Source organism: Daphnia magna, linkage group LG1, assembly GCF_020631705.1.
Source record: "Daphnia magna isolate NIES linkage group LG1, ASM2063170v1.1, whole genome shotgun sequence".
NCBI lineage: Eukaryota > Metazoa > Arthropoda > Branchiopoda > Diplostraca > Daphniidae > Daphnia > Daphnia magna.
Genome location: NC_059182.1, coordinates 3,225,133 through 3,249,055, shown reverse-complemented (window position 1 = coordinate 3,249,055; position 23,923 = coordinate 3,225,133). Strand labels below are relative to the sequence as shown.

Below are 23,923 nucleotides of genomic sequence, written 5' to 3'. Positions count from 1 at the left end.
TTTTGGAAAAACCCATTGATTTTAGACGAAGTTCAAAAAATAAAATATATTTCTGAAATTGAATAAAAAATATAATTAGCAATACAAGAAGTTGGATAGAATAATTCTTTGCATTTTTAAACCATAACCGAAGTTGGCAACACCAAATTTCAATTTGTTTTATTGGTTCATTTTATCGTCTGTTTCAAAGGAAAGTCAACAGTTGAGGTGGTTTTTATGTGGTTTTCATTGAAATTTGTTAGCTTAATCTCTTTTATCAACTGAATTTACTACTAGAATGGCTGACAGAGTTTGTGCAAAGTTTGTTTCAAAAAAGATCCGTAAAGTGCGTTGGCAACCCCCGGTTACATTTGGACGTCACAACCCAGAATGTTTTGTCACCGGTAGCTGGGATGACGAGGTTTCTCATATAAATTACTCTATTATATATTATACAGTTCATATTTTTGTATTTTTTCTTGTATATTTTTTTAAATATCTTCTTCACAGCAAAATGAGGTATCGTTTTGGAATACTATTCAACCAAATGAGCAGAATATTGATCCTGTCTTGGTGTCTACTGTTCCTGTTTCTGGGGATGTGAATGATATAGCTGTAAGTGGCCAAATAATGTTGAAAAAACAACAAACATTTTAATGGTATAAAGATATTTTGTCTTACCTTTCTAGTTCTATGACACATCCACCTTCTTTGTGGCCTTGGGCAATGGTTCTATTGCAATGATGAGGTTAGACCAAAAACTAACGATGATTAGTCAATGGAAAGACATTCATCTTTTCAAGTAATTTTTCAAATAAACCAAAATAAAAGAAACTGAAAATAACATTTACTGTTTTATAGAAGTACAAAAGCTCCTGCTACAGGTGTTCTTTGCCAATCTCCTGAGATAGCATCTATTGGAGAGGATGGTAAACTAAATTTGATGCGAATGAATCAAGAGAAACCCTACAAAACTATTGGTAAAGTTAATTTTCCTTTAAGTCATACATTAGTCTTGATGGTATCCCGCAAAAATTTACTTCTGTTAGCTAGTTTTTTGCAGAGTAAATTTCTTTTCATTCAAAGTATCAATTTCCAGTTTCCAAAATTTCCAAAATCATTAATTGACCTTTCAGATGCTGATAGCTGCAGCTTGAATGCTGCTGTTTTCACTTCTCAAAACGAGATTTTCACCGGTAACTCGAGGGGTATGATCAAACTGTGGGATTTGCGATCAATATCGGAGAAGCCAATACTGTCAACCTCACTTTCCGAAGATTCCGAGGTAACAAGGCAGTCTCTGTAACTTTTTTTTAAGTTAAAACCGGTTTATTCTTTACCTAGGTCGGTGTAACAAGTATGGACAGACATCCGTTTCAAGGACACATAGTTGCTGTAGGTGGCTATGATGGAATGCTCACTGTATATGATATGCGCAAAGCTCAGACACCAGTAACCGTTATGGAAGCTTCGGACAATTGCCTGAACGATTTGCGCTTTCACCCAGAACGAGCAGATCATCTTTTTACCGCTAGTGAATCAGGAGCCGTGTGGCATTGGGTTCCATTATGTGCGAAGAGTCCCGCTTCGAGTATTAAAAAAAATCAAAAGGAAAAAGAAAACAATAATTTCTTAACATACATTAGCTCTAGGTGGCTCATCTGGTAATCTTTGGCTGAGCGGAGACTTGGCTACCCAACAGCTCAACATAAAAGAAATTCTTCCCACTCTACCGCTAGCAGTAAACAGTGTGGACGTATGCGGAGAATCTCTGATATGCGGAGGAGATAATGAAGCATTTTATTATGTTTCAAATGTTGTATTCTGAATTTACCTGTGAACACAATAAAACCCGCCATCCTTTTTCATCAAGCAGTTTCAAGTGTATAAGTTGACAAAAGTAGGTACAGTTTTGCACCCCGCAACGACAAAATAGTCTTTTGGGGCAGGAAAGAATCGAAAATGTTGGATGATTTTATTTATAACATCAGGTGGTGCTACTTTCTTCTTTAACACCAAATCGTTATGAATGCACTGCTCTAACTGCATTTTTTCAAGAGGCAGATAAGGAATCGGAATGAAAGGTACCTTTCGCTGGGCGAAACCATTGATGAGAGGAGAAGTCAGTTTCTTGACGGTCTCGCGAATATCTTCATGACTTACAGTGTATCTAGTACCAAGTCTCTCGAGCTCCCGAAAAAGCAATTTGGCAAATTCCTTTTGGCCATAATTACTTGTCAATATCATAACAATTTTTCGGCGAGCGCAAGAAATATTTTGGCTGACACTGGACACCATATCAACTAGAGTTCCGATCTGTTGACTATCCGCGTAGTCTGAATCTTCAATAAAAATGAAGTTCCAGCGACAGCATTTCAATTCGTTGAAGGCCGCTTGAATCTCTTGCAAACTTGACCAGGGTCCAAGATGTAAAGACACTTGATTAGTTTTTTCTGACGTTGAGTTAGCAATCAAGTGGGTTGTCCATGTTTTTCCTGTTCCAGGTCCTCCAAGGAGGATAAGCACTTTCATTTGTTCATCTGTCACTTGGAATTCTTCCAGTGCATTAATAATTGATGTATCTGCTAAAAACTGTCCATAAAGATTAGTGGTTAATTCTTGTTTCAGTAGCTTGAGATCAACCACCATTGATTTTGTGTCACACAGATCCCAGTCTCTGTTTGACCTGGTTAGTGACAATATAACAGTTACAGCCAATACCATACCCAACAAGAACATGTTACTGTAACTTGATTTTTTTGGATCAGATTTTTCATGTGTCTTCTTAATTTTTTCTTTAGATTCAGTTTTAATTTTGGGTTTCAGAAGGTGTCTAGCTGGTTTGCGCTCTGTATTAGCATTTAACACTAGATTTCTTCCTACACATTGACCTCCTGGGAAAGGCTGATACAGAACCAATGCCTTGGAAAGATCTGAAGGGGTGTTAGTTTTCAACACCAATTTCCTTCGCGAAGATGTTGAAGTTTCGCCGTTTAGGTTCACTAGATAATTGCAGCTGAAATTAGAATCTTTCACGAGGTAGTGTAGCAAGAGATCGGTACTTACTTGTTATATAGCATATTAGACGTGTAACAAGATGGAAAACCAGAAAAAATATTTAAAAGGACAAGTAATCATTATCCACACATCCAAATTAAACAATATGTTAAGGGTGACAACTGGAACTGCAAAGGAGAAACTAAAACATGGGGCAAGAAGATCGTGATCGTGGCAAGAGATTTTTTTCTTTGATTTGAACATTGTCGTTTCTTTTCGTCTGCTTCTTCAAGGGGTGTCCCTAAAACGCGAAAGCGAAACGCGAAACGAACAGCGACTAAAACGCGAAACGCGGTGCGAATCAAGATGGTTTGTTTCGCGGTTTAGCCGCTGAATGGTGTTTTATTCCCATGCTAAAGTGCGAAACAACGTTGCGAAACAGAAGGCTGCTGGATGGCTGGCGATAGCGCGAAATGTTAATATTTCAATAAATAAAAAAATAAAATTTTAACAGTAATCGCAGGTAATTTAAAGTCAAACATATTTGCTTTTACCAACGTGTTGAAAGTTAATTTTGGGCAAGGCTTTTACATTTCTGACAGAGCCAAACAGTCTCATGAGTTTTTTCAGGCCAAATTTAACATGCTATGGAACCATTCAAGGCACTCAGAGGTCAGAGCACTGGAGAACATCCCAGTTAGCCCACGGCTTTACATTTTTTGGTTTAAACTCAATTTAATTCAATCAATTAATTTGATTTACTTCAATCAGATTCTAAACACATTGTTATATTTAAAATGCTAGTTTTTTTCCCCCGTCGCATTTAGTTTCCTATTAGCCAATACAAGTTAACAATTCGTCGCGAATTTGTTCAAGTAAATGTCAACAAATTAAAAAAGGACTGGAAAGAACCATAGATTTAAAACATGAGTTTTTGTTGGCGTAGAGCTTACAGTGCTTATCGGGGTTACATGTTCTCAAAAAAGAATAGTACGCGGTTCTTATTTCTCTAAATGAAATGCCAAATCCAATGGCATTTTAAATAAGGGTTTCGCAAAATCGTTTCGCTATTTAGGTTGCCTTTAGGCGATATTTGAGTGTTTCGCAGCCCATTCCCTGGGGGCTGTTTCGCACAGCGTTCCGCGTTTTAGTCGCTGTTCGTTTCGCGTTTCGTTTTCGCGTTTTAGGGATGCCCTTCTTCAAGTGTCAAAAAGCTGTCGTCTGCCTTTTTACTGTATCGTTTCAAAAATAGTCTTGGAATTAAATCCAAACCGTAGAAGCTAAAATGACGAATACAATCTGTACTTTAAATCTTTGAAAAGTAAAATGAGTGAATTTCGTAACCTGTTTCCACTTAGAAGTGATGATCTACAGTTAGACAAAATGGACGATAAGAAATTAAATCCGTCCATCCGGCACCTTTTTGGTGAAATCACTCAGATGTACCTAGAAGTTCGCAACACTTCCTCAGCCCAATTCTCGGAGACGGATTGTTCCACGCTTTTATTGAAAATTGATTCTGCCCTGCATTATGTGTGGGAACAATTGCATACTGGCCAATGGAAGGATGTTGATCCAGAGTGGAGAAAATTGTACTCATATGTTTCACTTTTCAAAGCACTTCTTTGCCTAGAACTTGGTAAAGATGAAGGTTCAGGTTTAGTTAATGCCATTGCTGCATGTGATATGGGTCTCATCATGGGAGAGCCAATATTAGATGGTTTGCTAAGCAATATAGCTGACATCCTTAATGAAAAGTTATGGATGTTGTCAGAGACCAAAAGAGCCATTCAAGAGAACCAAAAGGAACATGAAGACAGCAATGGGTGCTACCCACAAATGAACAAAGAAAATTTTGTAGAGACTGTCCATGTACCTAGCATAGAAACATTTCTGCTAGACATCATGGACAAAAAGCCTGTAGTCATCACAGGTAATACATCAATAAGTGTTTTTAAGAATTGTATTAGCTAGCTCATGTTTTCAACTAGGTGTGATGGACTCTTGGCCAGCAATGTCGGAATCGCGGTGGAGCGTTGATTACTTAAGGAAAGTCGCTGGGTATCGAACTGTACCTATTGAAATTGGTTCAAAGTATACCGACGATGCCTGGTCCCAATCTCTCACAACCGTGAACGAGTTCATTGACAATTATATTTTGACTTCAAACGCCACAGCAGGATATTTGGCACAATATCAACTCTTCCAGCAAATTCCACAATTAAAAAAAGACATTCTTGTTCCAGATTATTGCTACTTAGGTACTTGTGACGAAATCCAAGTGAATGCATGGTTTGGTCCACGTGGAACAATCTCGCCCCTTCACTATGATCCTGACCACAACTTCCTTAGTCAAGTTGTTGGTTCGAAATATATTCGCCTATACAGTGAAGAAGTGACTTCGTCTCTTTATCCACACGAACAGGATCTACTTTTCAATACTAGTCAAGTGGATGTTGAGCATCCAGACTTAGAACATTTTCCTCTTTTCCCCTCTGCGCCCTATCTTGAAACGATCTTGGAGTCTGGAAGCATGCTCTATTTACCTCCTCGTATGTGGCATTATGTTCGATCTTTGAGTACGAGTTTCTCTGTAAGTTTTTGGTGGAAATAAAGATAAAGAAGACCGCGAACTATTACATCTTGAATTAGTTGTATTATCTGTTTCTATGATTGAACAAGAATCCATTTCTAGTGCGAGAACAAAGGTAATTCGGAGCTTGGGCATAGTCCGATTGCCAAAACGTATAGAAGCGCGAAGAAGAAATTGAGTTTGGCTGTTTTTTTAGGTATATGTCGCATGTCTTCACTGCGGAATTCTTTCTCCAACCGGAAGGCAGAAGGCAAAGTGATAAGAGGCAACAGCAGCCACTTGGAGTAGTGAAGTGCGAGCACCACGAAGACCATGTAAGGCAAAAACAGAAGACAGGCAAACAGAACGATGGACGCAGGAGTGCCAATCAGAATGGCTAGGGTCACGATGCCGGCTCGTCGATCTGTATTCATGTCTCTTGTGTTATTGCTATGGAGGATTGCCTCCGTGTTGAGTGCCAGTGGTATGGCATACCAAATAGTGGCCCATTCCGTTTGACCCGACTGGGCCAAATAAGAGAATAGTAATGTGATAGGCCCAAAAATGATGAGTATCATGACGTCTCCGAGTGCAATATACTTGAATCCAATTCCACCCGTATAGAGGAAAGAGCTGGAAAGTCCTCCAAAGTAAACCAACGCCAAATGTTCCATCCGAGCAGGAGAAAGGAAAACGAGCGCAATGAATCCCACACAGCCTAACCCATACAAAACAGCCCCCAGGGTGGCCACTTCATCTTTTGACAAGAGCTGATCAACTAGTGTACGATCATCACTTTTCTGTTTGTTATCAATGCCTTTTATGAAGTCAAAATATGTGTTGACAAGGTTACCAGCTGCATGAACTGAAAGTGCACACAGAGCAGTAAGGATAAGCACAATAGGACTGAATTCACCGGTAGCTTTATGAGCTATAGCACAGCCCAAAAGCACAGGCATTAAAGAAGCACTGAAAGACCATGGTCGCAATGCCTCAACATAAGAAGACAGTTTGATGGAAGTAGGGAAGTAAGTCGCTGATATCCTGCTGCAAAGAACTAGTTGACCTAGAGGAAGGACTTTCCTCTTTTTTGCAATGCATCTTGCCTCTGCTTCTGCTAGAATCCAACTGTTAGTATGAAACCACAAAACCTGAAAATAAATAGTCTTGCTTTCTTTCATCAACTTTCACTGTTGATTAACTCACAAAAGGCATTCAACTGAATCACATTTACATTTTGGGCTGAATCAGAACACTTCCCCACTTTCTGAATCATTGCTCAGTCAGCTTGAATATCTTTGAAGAACAAAAATGGGGACAAACTTCAATAATTAGATTTTAATTGCATTACCATATGTTAGGATGAACGAGAAATGGCGAAAGTAAAGGAAAACAGGGACGACAAGTCGTAACCATGGCAACGGCAAAAGTGTTTGCATTGTAGCATGATTGTAGTTTCAGCGCAACATATTTAAGATGGTCTCTGTACGAAAACAGGATATTTTTTCAATTTTAAACAAAGATATTAGTGATCTCTAATTTAAAGCAATACAAGTTTGTTAAAACTAAGTTTTGGTTAGTATGTTTATTCCATCTGCCGTAGCTTCTAATAATTTCTCATTAAGATGACGTCACTGACCTGCTAGTCGTGTCGATTGTCCAGTTGCCTATGCGTCCACTTTTTGTTCTTAGCGTATTTAGCCTTACTTTGTTAGAAAGCGTAAAAGTAAAAAAATACCAGTATTATTGACCGGCTCGTGTAAAATATTTAATATGAAATTGGGGTTGCTTAAATCACGTTAATCCAGTAGTTCGGGAATTCTACTATCTAAAATATGTCCTGCAGCTCCAAAAGCAGTTTCGGCAACAAGGAATTGAATAATATAAAAAAGAAAACTCTTTTAAATGCTCCAAAAGGATGCATAAATATTATATGGTAAATTTTTATTTTCCGTTTGCTTCCTTTCATAGTATAATAAACTTAACTGAAGTTTCCTTTTTTTTTAATTATTATTATCAATAAGAACTTTAAAGGAATAAACGTGAAAATTAATTTTAGTATTTTTGGGTGCAGAAGACTACGTGGACAGGGGTTAAATTTTATATTAGAAAAAAAAACATATCCTGTATGCAATGCATCATGACGCAGCTCTAAAGTGCCCCATAGTTACAACGACCTATGTTGATTATCTACTCAAGAACCTATAATTTTATTGGTTACTGTGTAGTATCAAGAATGATTAGCTGACTTGATATCATAACTATCTGATGGCATTTAAAAAAGGGAACTATATGATAAGAAGCAAGGATAGAGTCGCCAAAGTGAGCTGGGAACGCACAGGTACAGTAGCTGTGTCAAACATCCGGCTAACAAAAAGTTAACATCAGTTTAACGCTGGACGTGTTTAAAATTAAGTGAAAAAGCTAGCTTACTAATATAACAGTGATAGCTGTTCAGCGTTGTTTAGAAAACTCTGTGTGACTTTCCTAAAATATGAAATAGGTGAGCGGAACATTGTTTATCATTCCAAGACAATCAATTACCTGGCAACTTTTATACGTTCAGTACTGACAACACTTTTCCGTGTTATCAGTGTTATATCAAAATGGTGCCTCCTGCAAGTAAACGCGCCCAGGCAGATAAAATATTAGGCAAGAGCTTGGCCTCGTCTGGGCTAAGGAATACATTACACGGCGACGTATTTCAACTGAGGCTGCTAATGCTGTTCCTCACCCGAGGACTTAGAATGGGCTATAATTTCAAGCTAGATACTGAGATGCCTGGTAAAGGGGGTAAATTCGATGACCTCATCTTTACGTACAAAAATCGTGAAAGCAAAAGAATAACACGGTACTTGCAGGCAAAGCACAAATTTGACGATTCCACGAAGATCAAGGCAAGTGATCTGTTGAACGAAAGTGATGGTGACTTTAGTCTTAAAAAATATTTCCGCTCTTATCGTGAAATTTTCAAAACGCTCGAAGACAATGAAGAACTCAACGATTGCATCATTGGAACTAATATCGGCTTTGATGAGAATGATCTCATGCTGAACGGGATCGAATTAGTAAGTTTAAAAAATCGAGATCCGATTCTAGCTTTTAATTCCAAGCAAAAGTCTGGCAGCACAATACCGGTACGCTATAAGTTACAAATCATGCAAGGGACGACCAATTTGTACGAAAAACTAGAAGAAACCTCAGACATGCATTGTTTAGCCCACGAACTATTGAAATATGGCAACAAAAAGCAAAAACTCGAACTCAGATGTGATATGTTTAAAAGATATCACTTTGTTTTAGTTGAAGAAAAAGTATTAGACCTCAGTTCGAAAACATTCCATCAAAATTTCATCGACAATGTGAAAGACCTTTCACCGAACGCAAAAAAATTCCGTAAAATACTTAGCGATTGCCAAGGAGGCAGTGACTGGAACACAATGAAATTTGAATTGAGTAAAAATTTTGGCAAAAGGCAAAATGAACAAAGTGAACTAACCAGTGACCCTGTGAATAAGGAAGAAATTGAAAATTTTCTCGACAAACTTGTTTTTGCCGTCAATTTACCTAACGAAAAACAATTGGATTGCATTATACGAACTGAAATGGGAATAGATTTTAATGTACTGGATAGTCGAGCTGTGTCAAATGAGCTCTTAATAAAACTGCTGAATTGGTTTAAAGAGAAATCTGCAACTACACTATCGAGTGCAAAAGCTAAATTACTTCTAAAGCAAACAAAAGAAATGATGAAGTCGCTGCGCGCAACCGGTGCTTCCATCGATTACCGTAACCGGCTCTGCAAATACATGAAATTCAACCAAGATGCAATCGACAACATGACCGAAAAACTTAAACCTTTTCTCTATCTCCCAACCCTACAGAAGAAAGTGCTGCGCATTGCAACCGACTCGCCGAAATGCACCGCCATAAAAATCGTCCAGTCGCTGAAGCAATTAAGTGATTTCAAGAAAGATGACAGCTATTTGATTGTGCAAAGCAAAAATTTGCGTGAAGAAAGGGAAATAGTTCGAATGAGAAATATTTTGAGAGCTAAGAGATTGCATTATTTACTAGTTGTTGTTTGCAATGATAATGATACCGAGCAAAAATGGCAGGAATTGATTCCTGAAAATCGTAAATCGAAAAGAATCATTATCGTTGAAACTAACATTGGTAAAGCTAGTATGCAAGATAAGTTTTGTTTTCGCGATTTAAACAGAAAAACAAAGGAGAAATTGCAATCAAAATGCGTACAGTTTCAAGGGTCTCAGATGAAAGTAGAGACTCTTTTGGACAAAAGTTCCGAACTTAATGCCATCATCAACTTGACGAGCTTTCAAGAACTGAGGAGTGGGACAATCGTGAAAATCCCAGCACCCATAACACCTCTTTCCCCAGAATTAACACCTCTTTCCCCGGAATTTCCCTACATCGAGAGACAACTGGAATTTTCTTCATACCACGAAAATTTTCATAATCAATTAGCTCAAAAATTGGGAAAGTCTTTGGAGCAGCTTACGCAAGAGTGCAGGATTGATCCAGCACTTTTGGGCAGTATCGAGTGGTTTGTCAGTGACAACGAACGACTAAATATCTGGAATAAAATGAAAGAAATTTTGAAGGAAAATAGGACATTGGCTTCAACCGTGATTCGACAGGAGAATCATTTTGTTGATAAAGATTGGAAAAGCCAGATCATGATTATTTCTAGTGTAGCCGGAACGGGCAAGTCCACCATACTGTTTCATTATTTCAACGTCATCAAATGCAACAGCCCAGATCACTGGGTTATCAAAATTGACTTAGTGAGGCATACCAAAGCTATTTCGGGCACAACTTCATTCGATCGAAAGAAAGCTATCAAATTCTTACTCCAATTACCTTGCATTACCGGAACTAGTTCATTTGCCAGATCAATGTTGAAACATCGTTTAAAAGTTGCAGGCCGTGTCGTTCTCATGTTGGATGGTTTCGATGAAATCAGCAGCGCCTGCCAAGATAGTATAATCCAATTTATTAAAGCCATTTGTCAAACAAAATTGGAGCGTCTCTACATCACTACACGACCGCATTTGAAAAGCAAACTAGAAGATCAGTTGTTCCAGTTTGCTTTCCATTTACAAAATTTCAGTCAAAACGACCAAGTTAATTACCTGACGACTTTATGGAAGGCCAAGCTGAAAATAAATGACCCCCATAAAGTGCAGACCATCCAAAAATTCGCAAACAGTCTAGTGTGCAGGATTGCAGAAACTCTGAAAGATAAAGAAAGAGATTTTATTGGAATTCCTTTGCAGTGTCGTATACTAGCTGAATGTTATCAATTAGAGTTAGAAAATGTTATAAACAATGGTATTAGCAGCGAAAGTGATTTCCTTGATGCTAATATCAAATTTAGTCTACCGGAATTATACCATCGATTCATGGAAACAAAGCGTCAAATATTTCGAAAAGAGAAGGTGAAGAATGCGTGGGATGTGGATTGTATAACAGACGATTCTATTCAACAATCGCTGCAAACGATAGCAACTCGATTGACGGGATTGGCGATAGAAACTATCTTTACTAATCCGGAGGATGTTAAACTTCTATGGCAAGACCCGGCCACTAACCATCTTTCTGAAGAGGAACGCGAGTTGGATGAAAAGAAATTGGCTGAACTTTGCATCCGCCATGGGTTGGTCAATGAAAACGATGAAGGCGGTTTGCAGTTTCTACATCGGACCTTTGCTGAATATTTAGTGGCAGTGTTTCTATTCAAAGGATTCAATCTCGACGACCGCCAACAGAGTAAACTCCTTGATTTGATGGCTGTTTCTGGATTTATTGTCAACGACATCCTAGCGAAAGTTGAGTACGAAGGAGTCAGGGTGTTTTTCGATTGCATGTTGCGTGAGATTGTCGTGGAAAAAGAAAAAGAATGGCAAGATATGATTAACGAAAGCAGGCGCACACTAAATCCTAAACGATTACAAAAGTTTGCTCTTGGATTTTCGAAAACCGATGGAGCCAACTGGATTGCATCTACTTCGAAATTAGACGATATGGATTATCCGCCACTATCAGACTTGCAGTCTGGAATATTGTTCAAAGACAAACATATGACATCGGAAGCCCTGTCTGTTTCTATTGCAGAAGGCAATGTGAATATTTTCAAAGTACTGTGGGGCTGCCTCAAGGCGACAAACGAAAAACAGGACGTACAGAAAATAGCCTGCAACTTAATGGCAAATCCGATCCAGATTTCAGGTTTGGTAGCACTGACATTTTTACTGACTTACTGGATATCTTGGAAGATGTTAACGATAAAATTCTGGAAACGTTCTTTTGCGAATGGTCAACGGATGGAATACTATCACACAAGGGCATGTTGAATCACACCGAGCTAAAAATGGCCATCCAATGCATGTTTCGGTTTATGGAAAAGCATCAAGATACTTTCAGGAAAATCATACTCCACGAGTTCCCAACTTCTCTTTATAACTTGTTAGACTGTTGCATGGAACAAGATTTCCTAGCAGAAGAGTTAAAGAAACTGTTGCATATGCTGTCACGGCTTTGTGAGGTAGACCAGGACAACGCCAATTTATTTACATTGATCAAATCGACCGTCGACCATGATAAAATTAAATGGAACGACGATTCGTTGATATTCGACGAAAGGACGGAGAATCTTTTGATTATGTTGAGGGAAATTGGGCGAGCTGATATACTGAGCGAACTGTCCTATCCCGTTTTGCAAATGAAGCCTAAGAGCTTCCAGCGGATTTACTATCCTATTCAAGTGGAGTTTCCTGTGTTGACAACGAAAAATTCTTACGGAATGACTTTGTTTCATCAAGCAGCTGCTCAAGGTGACGCCACAACTGTTAAGCAACTACTAAATTTACCAGAAGAGACCCATCATTTGGTAGATTGCATGACTAGCTACGATGGCAACCAGCCTTCGAGTTTTACACCTTTTTTAGTGGCTCTATGCTGCGACCACAAGGAAGTATGTGAATTGATGCTTCAATATTTGAAAAGGGTTCTACCTTTTGATGAGTTGTGCGAATTGATAAAGAAGAGTGGATTTTGCAATCAGTGAACGTCGAAGCGAAATGTACCACCTCATTTTAGAGATCGTTAAGGACATCCTCGGACAGGCTACCTTAATCGATTTATTGAAATACGTATATCAAGTTCCAGGAGGACATGGATAGTGACCTTGCATTAAGTAGATACCGCGGAAATTCCGGAGATTTCCTCAAAGCAGTTGTTAAAAACATTGATGGTTATGAAGACCTAGCTGACTTAGTTTCTCAGGACAAGGGAACTTTGAAACTATTCCAGAACATTACAGATGACAATATTATCAACAAACTCATCTCTTTGAAAGGATCGACATTTTGGATAGAACGTTTTATAGCCATGGGAATAGAAGGATTCGATATGCTCATGTCAACCCTCTTGGAAAAATTGAATAAGGATGGACTGTCCTACACCATTGAAATGATCACATTGGTGACGCAATCTGGAAGTATTTGGTCTAACTACGTCAACTGGGCAAGATGGACTGACGATACAATTAAATTATTTTTGGGACGCGTTGCCAACCAGCTGGGACAAAACTACGTAATGAAACTTGTGTTCCATGATGACGGTAACGGCCCAATAATAATTCGAGCTGCTTTGCGAAAAATTCCTACTAAAAACGGATATCCAGTAGCTGCCATGGTGGCACACGTGACGGAAAGAGAGAGAAGAGAGGAAATTCGCAATCTTATTAATTCAAGTGTCACAGATTTCTTACAAAAGTTCACTATTTGGGTACTTTGTTTCATACAAGATTTCAGTCGGAACGATCTTTTGAATTTAATCAAAGCCATTACATCCGTGGATAATGATTCTTTCCGCACTGGTAGCGTATGGTCTCGCTACGTCGACGAGCAATTTTACCCCAGTCAGATTGACAAATTCTTGAAATGTGTTTCAGAAGAACTGGGTGAAGAAGAGGTTATCAATTTGTTGTTACACGATGGCGGGAAAGGCCCTGTTATATAGTACGTGCCACTTTGTCCCGGCATCATGCTAAACTCAAAACAATGTACTCGTACTTGTCAGCGTCTGGCAACAGTAAAGTTCGCCAAGCTATCGGCTCAATCAAGACATAAATTAATATAACCTATGTTTACTGCACTCTCAAAAGAGGGTTGGCAACAAGCCTACGATTGTTCAAGATAACTATTTTGTTTCGTCATTGTTTGTTCAAACTGGAAAAACTTTGGATCAGGACTACCAAAAATAAAAATTATACAGGTGGTTTGAAATATAATTATTATGAAAATATTACTAATAGTTCCTTTTTTACTTCCTTTCAATAGATAAAAAAACGCAACATTCAGTTCTGATAATTCGCTCGAATCAAATGTAGCAATTAAGTAGTATGAATGAATGGGACGCTTCATTATAGGCTCTTGAGCCTATAATGAAGGTTGAAACCCATGTCATCTGAAACCCCACCAAAAGGTAAGTTTTTTTCTAGCTTACCTTGGTTGTGCACGAAATGTATTTGTCAATATGGCTCCCTGATGAGCTGGAGTCCCACGACATATTTCGACAATAACAACCCTCGAGGGTAGATGTTGTTCCAGCATTGGAATCAAAGGCTTGTCTCGAGGGCAGCATCTCCAGTAATCAGACACTTTTTCGGTTCAAAACAATGGCGCTAGAAAAACAAAGCAGAATACTATCAAATTTACGAGACACTCATTAAAATGTATAAAGATAAACTTAATTTCGAAACAGAAACGAGGTTGACATGCAAACGATAACACCCAACACAGCAAAGCAAATCACGAATAGAATGAGACAAAGGCATGGAGTGTAGTTGACTAGATTTTGGCAGGCAATAAGATTACAGCATTCCCCTCCCCCCATGCTAGTTTCCTTGCATGGGTAGTAAATTACTGGATCAAAAACTAATATAGTATCCAGTATGTTAATATTGAAATGAGCTTAAATATAAAAAAAAAATAAATAACATTTAAATTTAGGCCTTATTGGGAGTTGCATCCCTAGCCAGCATCTCTCCTACTAAGCATAACATAATGGTTACGTAGTGTTGGGTGCGTTACTGCCTGCCATATGGTACGAACCCTTTCGGCCGAAAGACAATCATGGTGAAACCAATAAAAACCTTATATTTAGTTCCAAGCATAAGGGTAGTTGTGTATAAATAAAGATAAACTATCCACTTACATGATTCTGTCTCGTAAATTTATCATAGGTGGATTGTTATTGCCAACAGTTCTTACGTTCGTGCAGAACGAAGGTCGAGTGCACAATGCAAAATAATGTAACCAGTGCTTCTTGCTCATCCCCTTCTCATCTTTCGAATTTGATTGGTCGACGCCTCAGAAATCGGCCATCATGTTTCTGGAAAACAAGTTTCGGCAAATTATTAAACATGCAACCTCGCAGACCCATGTGGTTTTCCAAACAATAACAACCGTCCGGTGACAGCTTTTGAGAGATCAAACAGAATTTCCATTTATAGGGGCCTATCCAAAGTGAATTTTTTCTTTGGGGAATGGTAGACCAAAGTTTAATAGAATTAAAGATTTATTTCTTGACCTGGACAGGGTCTGTTTTTTATTCGATGTACCAGTGCCATTTAACTAGTGATAGTAAGATGTATTATAATTCCTGTTTTTATCTGTAATAATAGCTTTTTTTTACAGGATATTCTCAGTACTTGTCAGAGGATTTGGTTCCTGGCTGGAAATGGGTAGGCAGAAATGTTGATACATCTGATTTTGAATGGAAGATGTGGACCCCAATATTTTTTCGATGGCTAAAATTTGTCATCCCATACCTAATCATAAGCTTGACAATCAAACGAAGATTTCCAAAAATAGTGCCTCTAGTCAGTATTGCCATGTCATTCTGTTGGCTTTGGAATATGCTTGGATTGCATTTAACCATCTTCACATTTATCCAACCAGTGCTGTTCCTATGGATTCTACAGTTATTTTCCTTACACTGTGTTTGGATACTCTGCATTGGGTTTACACTTGCACTGCATTCATCACTGTTTACAGATTTAAAAGTAACTAATTAACAAACTTGGATAGAATTATCAAAATTTTTAGTTGAAATTTAAAAGCAAGTATTTTCTGAAAGGCAGGTTTGTTTGAAGAAGATTCCGTTCGGGAGTATTTGTTTTCGGTTCTTTTAGCGTGGACCCACGCTCGTTCAATTAGTTACTTGGTAGATACACGTTCCGACGGTCATCATAACAAATTGATGAACTTCTACCACTATTGCTTCTATCTCCCCTTGTTACCAACAGGACCGTTGATGCTTTATCGGGATTTCAAATTTTCGGTAACAATAATTAACATATACTTTCACTGTTCTGATAACATTTCAAGTTTTTCGCCTGATTAAAGATGGAAAATCCTGCAAACCAACAATGCAGTTTAGCTCATCTAGTCAAGAGCACAGCGCTAATTGCGCGCTACCTCTTTTGGTGGTTTATTCATCAGCTTGCTTTGCATTATTTCTATCATAGTGCATTGCAATATCACATTGGTAATTCTCCATACCTTCATTGCTAATTCAATGCTTGTTCAGCAATCAACATTTTAACCTTGTAGGAATTGTTCGACAGTTTGATGTCTGGTCGGCAGCAGGACTTGGGTACACGCTTGGACAGTTTTTCATGACCAAATACTTGGTTTTATACGGGCTGCCATCGGCGTTATCCCGATTAGATCACGTTGATGCACCCCCTCCACCCAAGTGTGTAGGCCGCATTCATCTCTATTCGCAAATGTGGCGAGATTTTGATCGAGGACTATACAATTTCATGCTTCAGTAAGCCGCGAACAGATGTTCCATATTAGGTATGCAAATTGATTTTTTTTTTCCTTAGGTATATTTACATTCCATTTAAAGGGACGTCGGACAAAGCATTGCCAAAATTGGCCGGAACAGCTATGTGTTTCGGCTTTGTCTGTATATGGCACGGTGCTTCAAATGCAGTGGTTCGCCAACTGTAACTATTCATATTTATTCATATTTTTCTAAAGGTTTCATAATTTTTTCCAGATCATTTGGTGTGTCTCTAATTATGTTGGAATTTGTCTCGAAACAATGGGCAAATCTTGTTCTACCTGCTGGCCTTTTGCAGATTGGAAAGTATGAACTACTTACATTAGGTGGTCTAGTTCACCAAACAGTTACTCCCATCTGTTTCCATTTTGACAGGCTAAATGGTCCCCCTCGAATTGGCTACGATTTCAAGCCGCCGTAGCTTCACCACTACTTCTGATGTCTGCGCTTTCTAATTTTTGTTTCTTTACTGATGCTGGCGTTGGATACATTCTAGCTAAAAAAGCCGTCTACGAAGGTATTTGCAATAAATTATTATGCTGAGACACATTGATTAAATTCTTTACCCCATAGGTGGAATTGTGAGGTTGCTGTGTATTTTATTGGTCATGTACTGCTGTTGCCAAGTTTCCATGGCTTTGGATCGTCGAAATAAGAAAAACCTTGTCCATAATCAGCCACATTAGGAGTAATTTCGTTCCAGTTGGACGATAAAAAGGTAGTGCCTTGATTTACCAATTGTTCTTTCCCTTTCTAAAAAATCTTACGATGGGTCAAATGCTCCTTTATTATCTCTGCCATCTTCCTAGTTCTCCTTTTACTTAATATTTAATTGAAGAAACGATATGTTTCCACTATGTCGTGATGTAACGTTATTCTGGTTAATCATCAAAAGACGCCAACCAGTTGAGAAGCGTACGTGAAGTTCATGCTCCTACAATGATAACATTACATACTTGTATTAACAAGTCCGTTTGCTCAGATGAATATACATGGCAAAGAAAAAGCTGTTAAAATAGTAATTTCGTTTCAGAATCGAATGATGTCATGTAGATTTTTGGAGGGTCTGCTTGCATAATTCATACAAGGCCATGATGGCAAAGCCAATTTGTTTTTTTTGACACTTGGTAATTTAATTTTAAAAAGAGGGGAACAAAAAACAAAACCGAAAGGGGGAAAAAAAGGAGTATCAATCTCGTAGTATGTCCGAATCGATCAGGAACACGACACAGGAAAAATTTTGATCGGTCAGTTTTGTTTCACAAAAATATGTACGAAGAGATTTACTTCGAGACAAAGTAAATCGACTGGATACGAAGAAAAAGCGACGGATATAAGGGAAACATAAAAAAGGGGGAATAACGAGAACACAGAAAGAAAGGGCAGTTAAAAAAGTTACTTCATTTGGGTTCATCGATAACATGGAAAGAAAAAACAATGAGGTCCAGCTGCCATAAAGCATTGCACAACACGAATATTTTCGTTCGTGGGGGGATGAACGAACAATTATCGGGTTTTTGTCGGCGTTAATTCAACAAGGGGAGAAAAGCTCAACAACATGCATAAACAGATGAGTTATTATCACTGACAATGCCACCACCCCATCTTGCAGCACGCGTTATCCACGGTTGGCTGATAATCATTAATAACCATCCCTCCCTCGCACGTCTAGCACGAAAATTTATGTTAACAGTGTTATTATTATTCAGCCAAACAAGGTTATTTTTAAGGACATCCACCAAAGACCGCAGAATGCCTGAATCTCATTTTTCAGTCCAAAGGCTCAATTCATTTCAATGAATGACTAGCATTAAACCAAATTGTGGACGCGGCCTCTAATGAAATGAAAATTGAAAAAAAAAATTGACTACATTCTTCTTTAAGTCGTTCTTACGTAGAACGGATGGAATCCCATGGACAGAAGAGACTCGATAGGAGGACAGACGACAAGGACAAAAAATAAAAATAAATGTTTACAAACGTCCTCCTCTTAAAATGTAGGGGGTGTCTAAGACGGTTTCATAAACATCAGACTTGGGATTCCTTTCGTTGACGAAGCGTTGCAAGCCGCAAGCCTTTGGCAAGCATTTGAGTCTCCAGGTCTTTGTCCTCTTCACGGTACCTGCAATGGGGATAGCCAGACAATACAAGAGGTTGCTTCCGGTTAATTGTGTCCGACCAGTCTAAATGTTTTTTTGACTGCTTATTCCTTCAAAGCGCTAAAAGGCTAATGACAAAGCACATTCTCACTACTTAATTTAATATATAAAAAGAAAATTTAAAAAATGGACACGATTATTAAAGGCCATATTGAACCGCGATTTTCAAAAGCTCGTCAGACCATTTCACGGTGTTACGATCAAAAACTTGACTTTTTGGGGACAGTTCCGCTTTTCTGTAATCCAATAGGTAGCTCGGGGTAAGACTAGATTGAATGTCATTTTGGCATCCCAATCATGCAACTCGGATTAACTTCGTTTTTGTTCGTCAGACACGCGTTGCGCCGGAAAGCTCGCAATAATAATAAAAAGTATCAGAAGACGGCAAAACAGAAAAGAGGAAATGATAAGCTTTACCGGTAATTTGACTTTGAAAAAAATCTGGGGAAAAAAAAATAACGGTAAAGACGAAACAAAAATTCCCGCAGGCCGATCTGAAAACATTGTCAGGTAACGTGGAAAAAGAAATTTGAGGGCAGGTTGATTTGAAAGAATAAGCATAAAAACAAAGGGGAGAAGGCGTAACTACTGCTGGATAAGGAAATGAAGAGGAAAGAGAAAAAAAAGAAGACAGTGAACCGAAACCACAAGCGCTATTAAGAATAAAATAAGGAAAATAACAGAAGGAAAATTAAAGGAAGTGTGAGACGCGGAGGAGCGGAGAGGGAGAAAAAAAATGTGTGATATCAGTAGAACGAGGGCCAAATGTCAGCCGGAAGTGTCGATAAGATGAAAAATGAGAAGACCGTCAGCCAGAAAAGAATGCCAATCTGCCACCGAGCCCATCCGCCGTCTGGATCGGATGGACATATTTTTGTCTCCAATTCCATGTTTGGTTTGATTTTTTTTCTCTTCTTCCTCGTTTTTTGAGGCTGTTCTTCTTGTTGCATATTTGCGTCGAGGTCATTTTGGTATGTTGACCGATCGCCTTTCTTTTCTTTTCTCTTTGGACGGTCGTCCATTTCGGGATAGACCCCGCGGCGACCACTTTGTTGTAAATGGTTGTATTCCCACATCCAGACGAGATCACGAACAACACCACGGTTCTCAAATTTAACTCCCAGCGTGCCCCAATCGTTCTCTTCTTCAACAGCCTCAACTTGCTTCCGCGCTTTTCGGTCCAGCTGGTCAAACACTTCGACTTTCTCTCGAAGAATTTGCGAAGTCTTTTTTGGCTTGATTTGCGCAGCCGTTTGCCGTTGTTCGTAAAAATATTCGTAATCGGTACCGACAGAGCTAACAGCTCGTTCGGCATCACTGTTGGGCATCGACTCGTCATTGCCGGACCAAAACTCCGGTTCACCTTGACTGTTAAGGTCTATTATTTCGATTGGTTGGCTTTCAAATTCCACTTCATTCGGATACTTCTCTTCTAAGGAGCTACCTAAGCTGGTAGTGCCATCGTCAGACAAGTTTTGAACCAACTGGTCAAATTCTAAAAGATCTTGTTCATTGACTATGTCGTTATCGGAAGTGGAAGACCACAATAGGAGCTCTTCTTGGCTGACCAGATCTTTCAGTTCAACAATTTGGCCTTCAAATTCGACAGACGGACTCCAAGCAATTTTTGCTGGATGCTGGGGTTTTTCACGAAAGCCAATCGAATTTTCAACAGGTTCTAGTACAACTAAATCCGATTCGAGAAAATCTTTGATCGAATCGGTACGGGGCGGCGTGTTTGAATGGTCATCGCAGAATAGGTGTTCGAATTCTTCTTCAATTTCAAGATCGCTGTCTACTGTATCCGGTTGGCCTTCCCCTGTGTCCCAGAGCTCGCATCCTGAGACTTCCGACGCCGGAATTTGGTCCGAATACGCTTGAAACGCCCCATAGCTTTCGTCCTCGTTTTCCTGTTTTTCCGCAGAGTCAGGCCCGAAAACATCATCCTCTAGACTACTCTGAGCCAGATCAATCAGGTTCAAAAAGACTGCCCACCTTTGCCGGTCCTCTTCCAGCATGTTCCGTAGCGAGTCTTTCTGCTCCACGATCTCCAGCATCTCGGACAGAATGGCTCCCTCCTTGTCCACGTCGGCTGGCGATTTCACCGTCTCTATCAAATGAATTGAAATAATTTGCCATTAGCTAATATGTTCACTAGTTCCCCCACGATGCGCTGTGAATGAGAAATGAGAATTTAGAATGGCCAGCACACCACCACAAAAGATATAGCTTTAGGCAAAAGGATAAAACAGTAATTAAACTCTTGAAAAAGCCACGCCTCCATGCTTTTTCATGCAATCGCTAGATGCCAGGGAATGACTCAATTCAATCCTACCTGGCTCCAATGAGCCATCAGTGATAAAGACGTCGTCATCCCAATCTAAATATGAGGTTTCAATGGTTGAATTAGGGAGTGTTCGCGTCAAGCACGTGCGCGCGTTTGCGTTAAAACATCACGATTAATTCGGCACAGTCCAATAAAATTATTTCAATAAGTTAGTTAATTAGAAAGCTTGAGGTCTGCTCATTATTAAGTAGGTGAGGCAATATCTATGCGGAAACTCGTGTGAAAGGTCTACGGTATACCATCCAAGGACATGCGATCCTTGAGCTCCATATGAAGCCGGGCATGTCTATCTTCCAGCTCAAGCTCACGAGCACGAACCATCAGCTCCTGCTCGTACCGACTTAATGCATTCTTCTCGTGGACTAGTTGAAACCATTCCTGCATCAGGGCAGACTCGTCACGGCCGGATACTCCTGCGGACATGCACGTTAGCCACAACTTCTAAAGCCAAATGAAAAATGGAATTAAAAGTACCTCCTTCTTCACCGCGTAATGTCCGCTCAAGTCGAACGCCTTGATCCTCCAGTTCCTTTTGTTTAACTTCCATTTCTTCCAACTGGCGCTGAATAGATTGCGCCATACGGAGTCTAGGAATACAAAGTTTGTTCCAGTACAAGGACTTTCATTACTCGGATGTTTTCAGCAATGCAAACATACCTCTTCAATTCGGTTTGACGAGCTACTTGACGCGCTTGCTTCGATTGCCGTTTGGTACTTGACGAGAAAGTCGACCATTGGCCACTTGGAGTTCCTGATGAGTCACATTGGTCCACGGCGAAACCGGACGTTGGAGTCGTTGCCTCGCTTCCTGACGTTGGACTAGCAAGCAGAGAGGCTGCTCGCGGTTTAACACCACCTTTACCATCTAAAAAAAAAAATGCGGTCGTTTTTCGTCGCGAACAATTAATAAATGAACTCAAGAAAAATTTTATTCTGCTTATCTATGTTTACCCTCGTTAGGAGGCGTAACAGGAGAACTAGCGGAACGAAGTCGGCCGTCTTCCAAAGAACTGTCCAACGCCAATTTATCCTGTGACAAAGAAAGACGATTAATTCTGAAGAAGATTAGCAAGTAATAAGCGAACTAACCTTGTTAGCTTTATCCTTCTTTCCTGAAAACTTCGGCAACTGGAATTTGGTTGGACTGGATTTCTTGCTAGGGGAGTCAGACTCTTTTGCATCTTCTTTCTTAGAACTGCTAAATAGGCCCGTAATTGTCTGGATAATGCTACGACGACGTTCACGGTCTTTCGATTTCTTCACTTTCACGCCATGCTGGAAAAAAAAAAAAAATCATAAAACAGCAGTTATTACGACATTTCTGGAGGTAATAGAAGCTTGTCAGACCTCGTTGGTCGTCGACGGGGATGAAGTCGAGGCTGCAGAATCAGCATCGAGCTTAGCTTGCGATTCAGCAGGTGAGAGTCCCGCCCATAGATAACTGGTTGATTTGGATGAGTCGACGGACCGTGGACTTTGTGGTGGACTGGTCGGGCTCGACGAGGACGGACGATTATGTTGCTGAACAAACATGTTGCCGATGACATCCGTCCGTGGGCTAGGAGGTTGCAAAACTGGTACGGTCGGGGTAACTATATGCGACAATGATTTGGCGTTCTTCAATACGGAATTATTGAACGTTGGAACGGCTGAGGCGTTGTCCGAGATTCGTGACGGCTCCACTTTCTTGGCTGGAGTGATATTCGAGGGAGTGGCCATCAGTCTAGGAGGTTTGGCGGGTGGTATGCCAGCAACCTCAGACGGAATTAGCACTGGAGCATTTGGACGAGATGGAAGATCCCACGATTTTTCTGCATCGACGTTGGGTTCTGAGAAACTGCGGTTCCGGACCGGCAGCACTTCGTTGCTATCATCATCGATGCTGGGCTTCCGGCGCAGCTTGTCTTTTAGATTTTCGATGTAATCCGGTGGACTCAACCCAAGATCTTGATCGGCTTTGGCTTGAGCTTTGGCTCGCGCCTCCATACGAGCCGAATTTTGACGATCAAATTGTCGATTCGCATCTTGCCATTCTTTAAGATTCGGTGTTTTGAACTCATTATCAGTTGGCCTTATCGATGGTGTCGAAATGAATAACTCGCGTTTCACAGCCCCTAAAGCACTTTCGTTGTTCATTTCAGCATCTGCGAATAAGAATAAAGCATTTAAATGGCTATACAATGCAAGAATTTGGTATTCTTATACCTTTTTTGTTGCTGCTCATCGGTGTCACATATTCATTGGAAAGAGGTGGTGGAATTTCAGCCACTGATCGAAGAGATGAATGAGGTGTAGCGAAAATATCTCTACGATCTGGACTGATGGTACTGCGGGGTTCCGAATCGGATCGAGAGGCTCTTGAAGATCCAGGAGGCGTCATGGACCCATAGGAACCTCTGCGCTCTCTAGTTTTCTCCGGGCTAGTGCGTTGTATCCTACTGAAGACCATTTCACGAACCAAGTCACCCTGCCGTTCACGTTCCTATTAGATGTAGGGTATAAATAGTTCATCTCTAGACTTTGACTGAATGTACAGTCTTCGTACCTGAGAAATGGCTTCCTTTTTGCGGAGCAAATTCGGTGAAGATTCGTATTTCTTTTTCTCCAACATACGACGATGAATCTCTTTGTGAACACGGTCGTCTTTGATGGGCGTGAACAATGGTGATTGCCTGTCTTTCGACATGGCAATTGAGTCTCTTAAACGACTGAAGGCGAAATTGGGAACTTCCGGCGATTCTATAGCCTATAAAGTACGTACATAAATTATGTTGAGTATGAATCATTTCAGAAACAATACGAAAAACACGAAAGCTGAAAATGCCCATACCACGGGAGTATCTGGTTTGTCTGGTGTGGGAAGTTCCTCAACCAGAGGAGTATAACCATTGAGATCCACCGCTTGTTCTTCACTATTGTCGGCATATTCGATGTCATCAAAATTAGACGTACCAAGAGTAATGTTATGCTTTGCAGACGGTGTTTCTG

The 23,923-nt window shown here is 39.8% G+C and overlaps 6 protein-coding genes and 1 long non-coding RNA gene across 11 annotated transcripts; 3 read left to right on the top strand and 4 right to left on the bottom strand.

Annotated features, from left to right (window-relative positions):
• Positions 1-49: 49 nt before the first annotated feature.
• LOC116923379 lies at positions 50-11,925 on the top strand. The gene is made up of 10 exons (XM_045176081.1): positions 50-207; positions 277-400; positions 490-594; positions 669-727; positions 841-908; positions 1,116-1,264; positions 1,324-1,539; positions 4,417-4,909; positions 4,968-5,569; positions 8,410-11,925. The coding sequence occupies exons 2-10, from the start codon at positions 278-280 to the stop codon at positions 11,923-11,925; spliced, it is 5,331 nt and encodes a 1,776-aa protein (XP_045032016.1). The 5' UTR covers positions 50-207; position 277.
• Positions 1,151-3,228, bottom strand: LOC116923455 (torsin-1A). The gene is made up of 2 exons (XM_032929929.2): positions 3,046-3,228; positions 1,151-2,981 (listed from the first exon to the last, which is right to left on the bottom strand). Coding segments are annotated over exons 1-2 (1,125 nt in total). The 5' UTR covers positions 3,047-3,228; the 3' UTR covers positions 1,151-1,857.
• Positions 5,613-7,093, bottom strand: LOC116923464 (ubiA prenyltransferase domain-containing protein 1 homolog). The gene is given in 2 exon segments (XM_045176128.1): positions 5,613-6,579; positions 6,581-7,093. Coding segments are annotated over 2 exon segments (981 nt in total). The 5' UTR covers positions 6,650-7,093; the 3' UTR covers positions 5,613-5,667.
• Positions 7,488-14,429, bottom strand: LOC123474229. 2 transcript variants are annotated; one of them, XR_006648839.1, is made up of 4 exons: positions 14,081-14,429; positions 10,705-10,806; positions 8,093-10,541; positions 7,488-8,035 (listed from the first exon to the last, which is right to left on the bottom strand). It is a non-coding gene; the product is annotated as an uncharacterized LOC123474229 (long non-coding RNA). The 2 variants fall into 2 exon arrangements; XR_006648840.1 differs by having other exon boundaries at positions 7,488-8,454; positions 10,433-10,541; positions 14,081-14,421.
• On the top strand, positions 12,725-13,849 carry LOC123474204. Its single transcript, XM_045176134.1, has one exon. It carries the CDS (start codon positions 12,746-12,748, stop codon positions 13,592-13,594), a length of 849 nt encoding a protein of 282 aa, XP_045032069.1. The 5' UTR covers positions 12,725-12,745; the 3' UTR covers positions 13,595-13,849.
• LOC116923408 (protein-cysteine N-palmitoyltransferase Rasp) lies at positions 13,962-17,435 on the top strand. Of its 3 annotated transcripts, none has more exons than XM_032929875.2 (10): positions 13,962-14,059; positions 15,274-15,458; positions 15,538-15,641; positions 15,716-15,919; positions 15,985-16,126; positions 16,192-16,411; positions 16,470-16,581; positions 16,646-16,735; positions 16,805-16,946; positions 17,003-17,435. In XM_032929875.2, the coding sequence occupies exons 2-10, from the start codon at positions 15,353-15,355 to the stop codon at positions 17,113-17,115; spliced, it is 1,233 nt and encodes a 410-aa protein (XP_032785766.2). In that variant the 5' UTR covers positions 13,962-14,059; positions 15,274-15,352; the 3' UTR covers positions 17,116-17,435. The 3 variants fall into 3 exon arrangements, with proteins under 3 accessions (XP_032785766.2, XP_032785752.2, XP_032785760.2); XM_032929869.2 differs by lacking the exon at positions 13,962-14,059 and adding an exon at positions 15,117-15,219; XM_032929861.2 differs by lacking the exon at positions 13,962-14,059 and adding an exon at positions 14,823-15,219 and having other exon boundaries at positions 15,274-15,641.
• Positions 17,373-23,899, bottom strand: LOC123474171 (F-actin-monooxygenase MICAL3-like). 2 transcript variants are annotated; one of them, XM_045176098.1, is made up of 12 exons: positions 23,766-23,899; positions 23,481-23,681; positions 23,141-23,417; positions 22,283-23,079; positions 22,025-22,210; positions 21,887-21,965; positions 21,593-21,800; positions 21,410-21,522; positions 21,175-21,348; positions 20,924-20,968; positions 20,584-20,698; positions 17,373-18,551 (listed from the first exon to the last, which is right to left on the bottom strand). In XM_045176098.1, exons 2-12 carry the CDS (start codon positions 23,619-23,621, stop codon positions 18,458-18,460), a joined length of 2,229 nt encoding a protein of 742 aa, XP_045032033.1. In that variant the 5' UTR covers positions 23,622-23,681; positions 23,766-23,899; the 3' UTR covers positions 17,373-18,457. The 2 variants fall into 2 exon arrangements, with proteins under 2 accessions (XP_045032033.1, XP_045032034.1); XM_045176099.1 differs by lacking the exon at positions 20,924-20,968.
• Between the last annotated feature and the right edge of the window lie 24 nt (positions 23,900-23,923).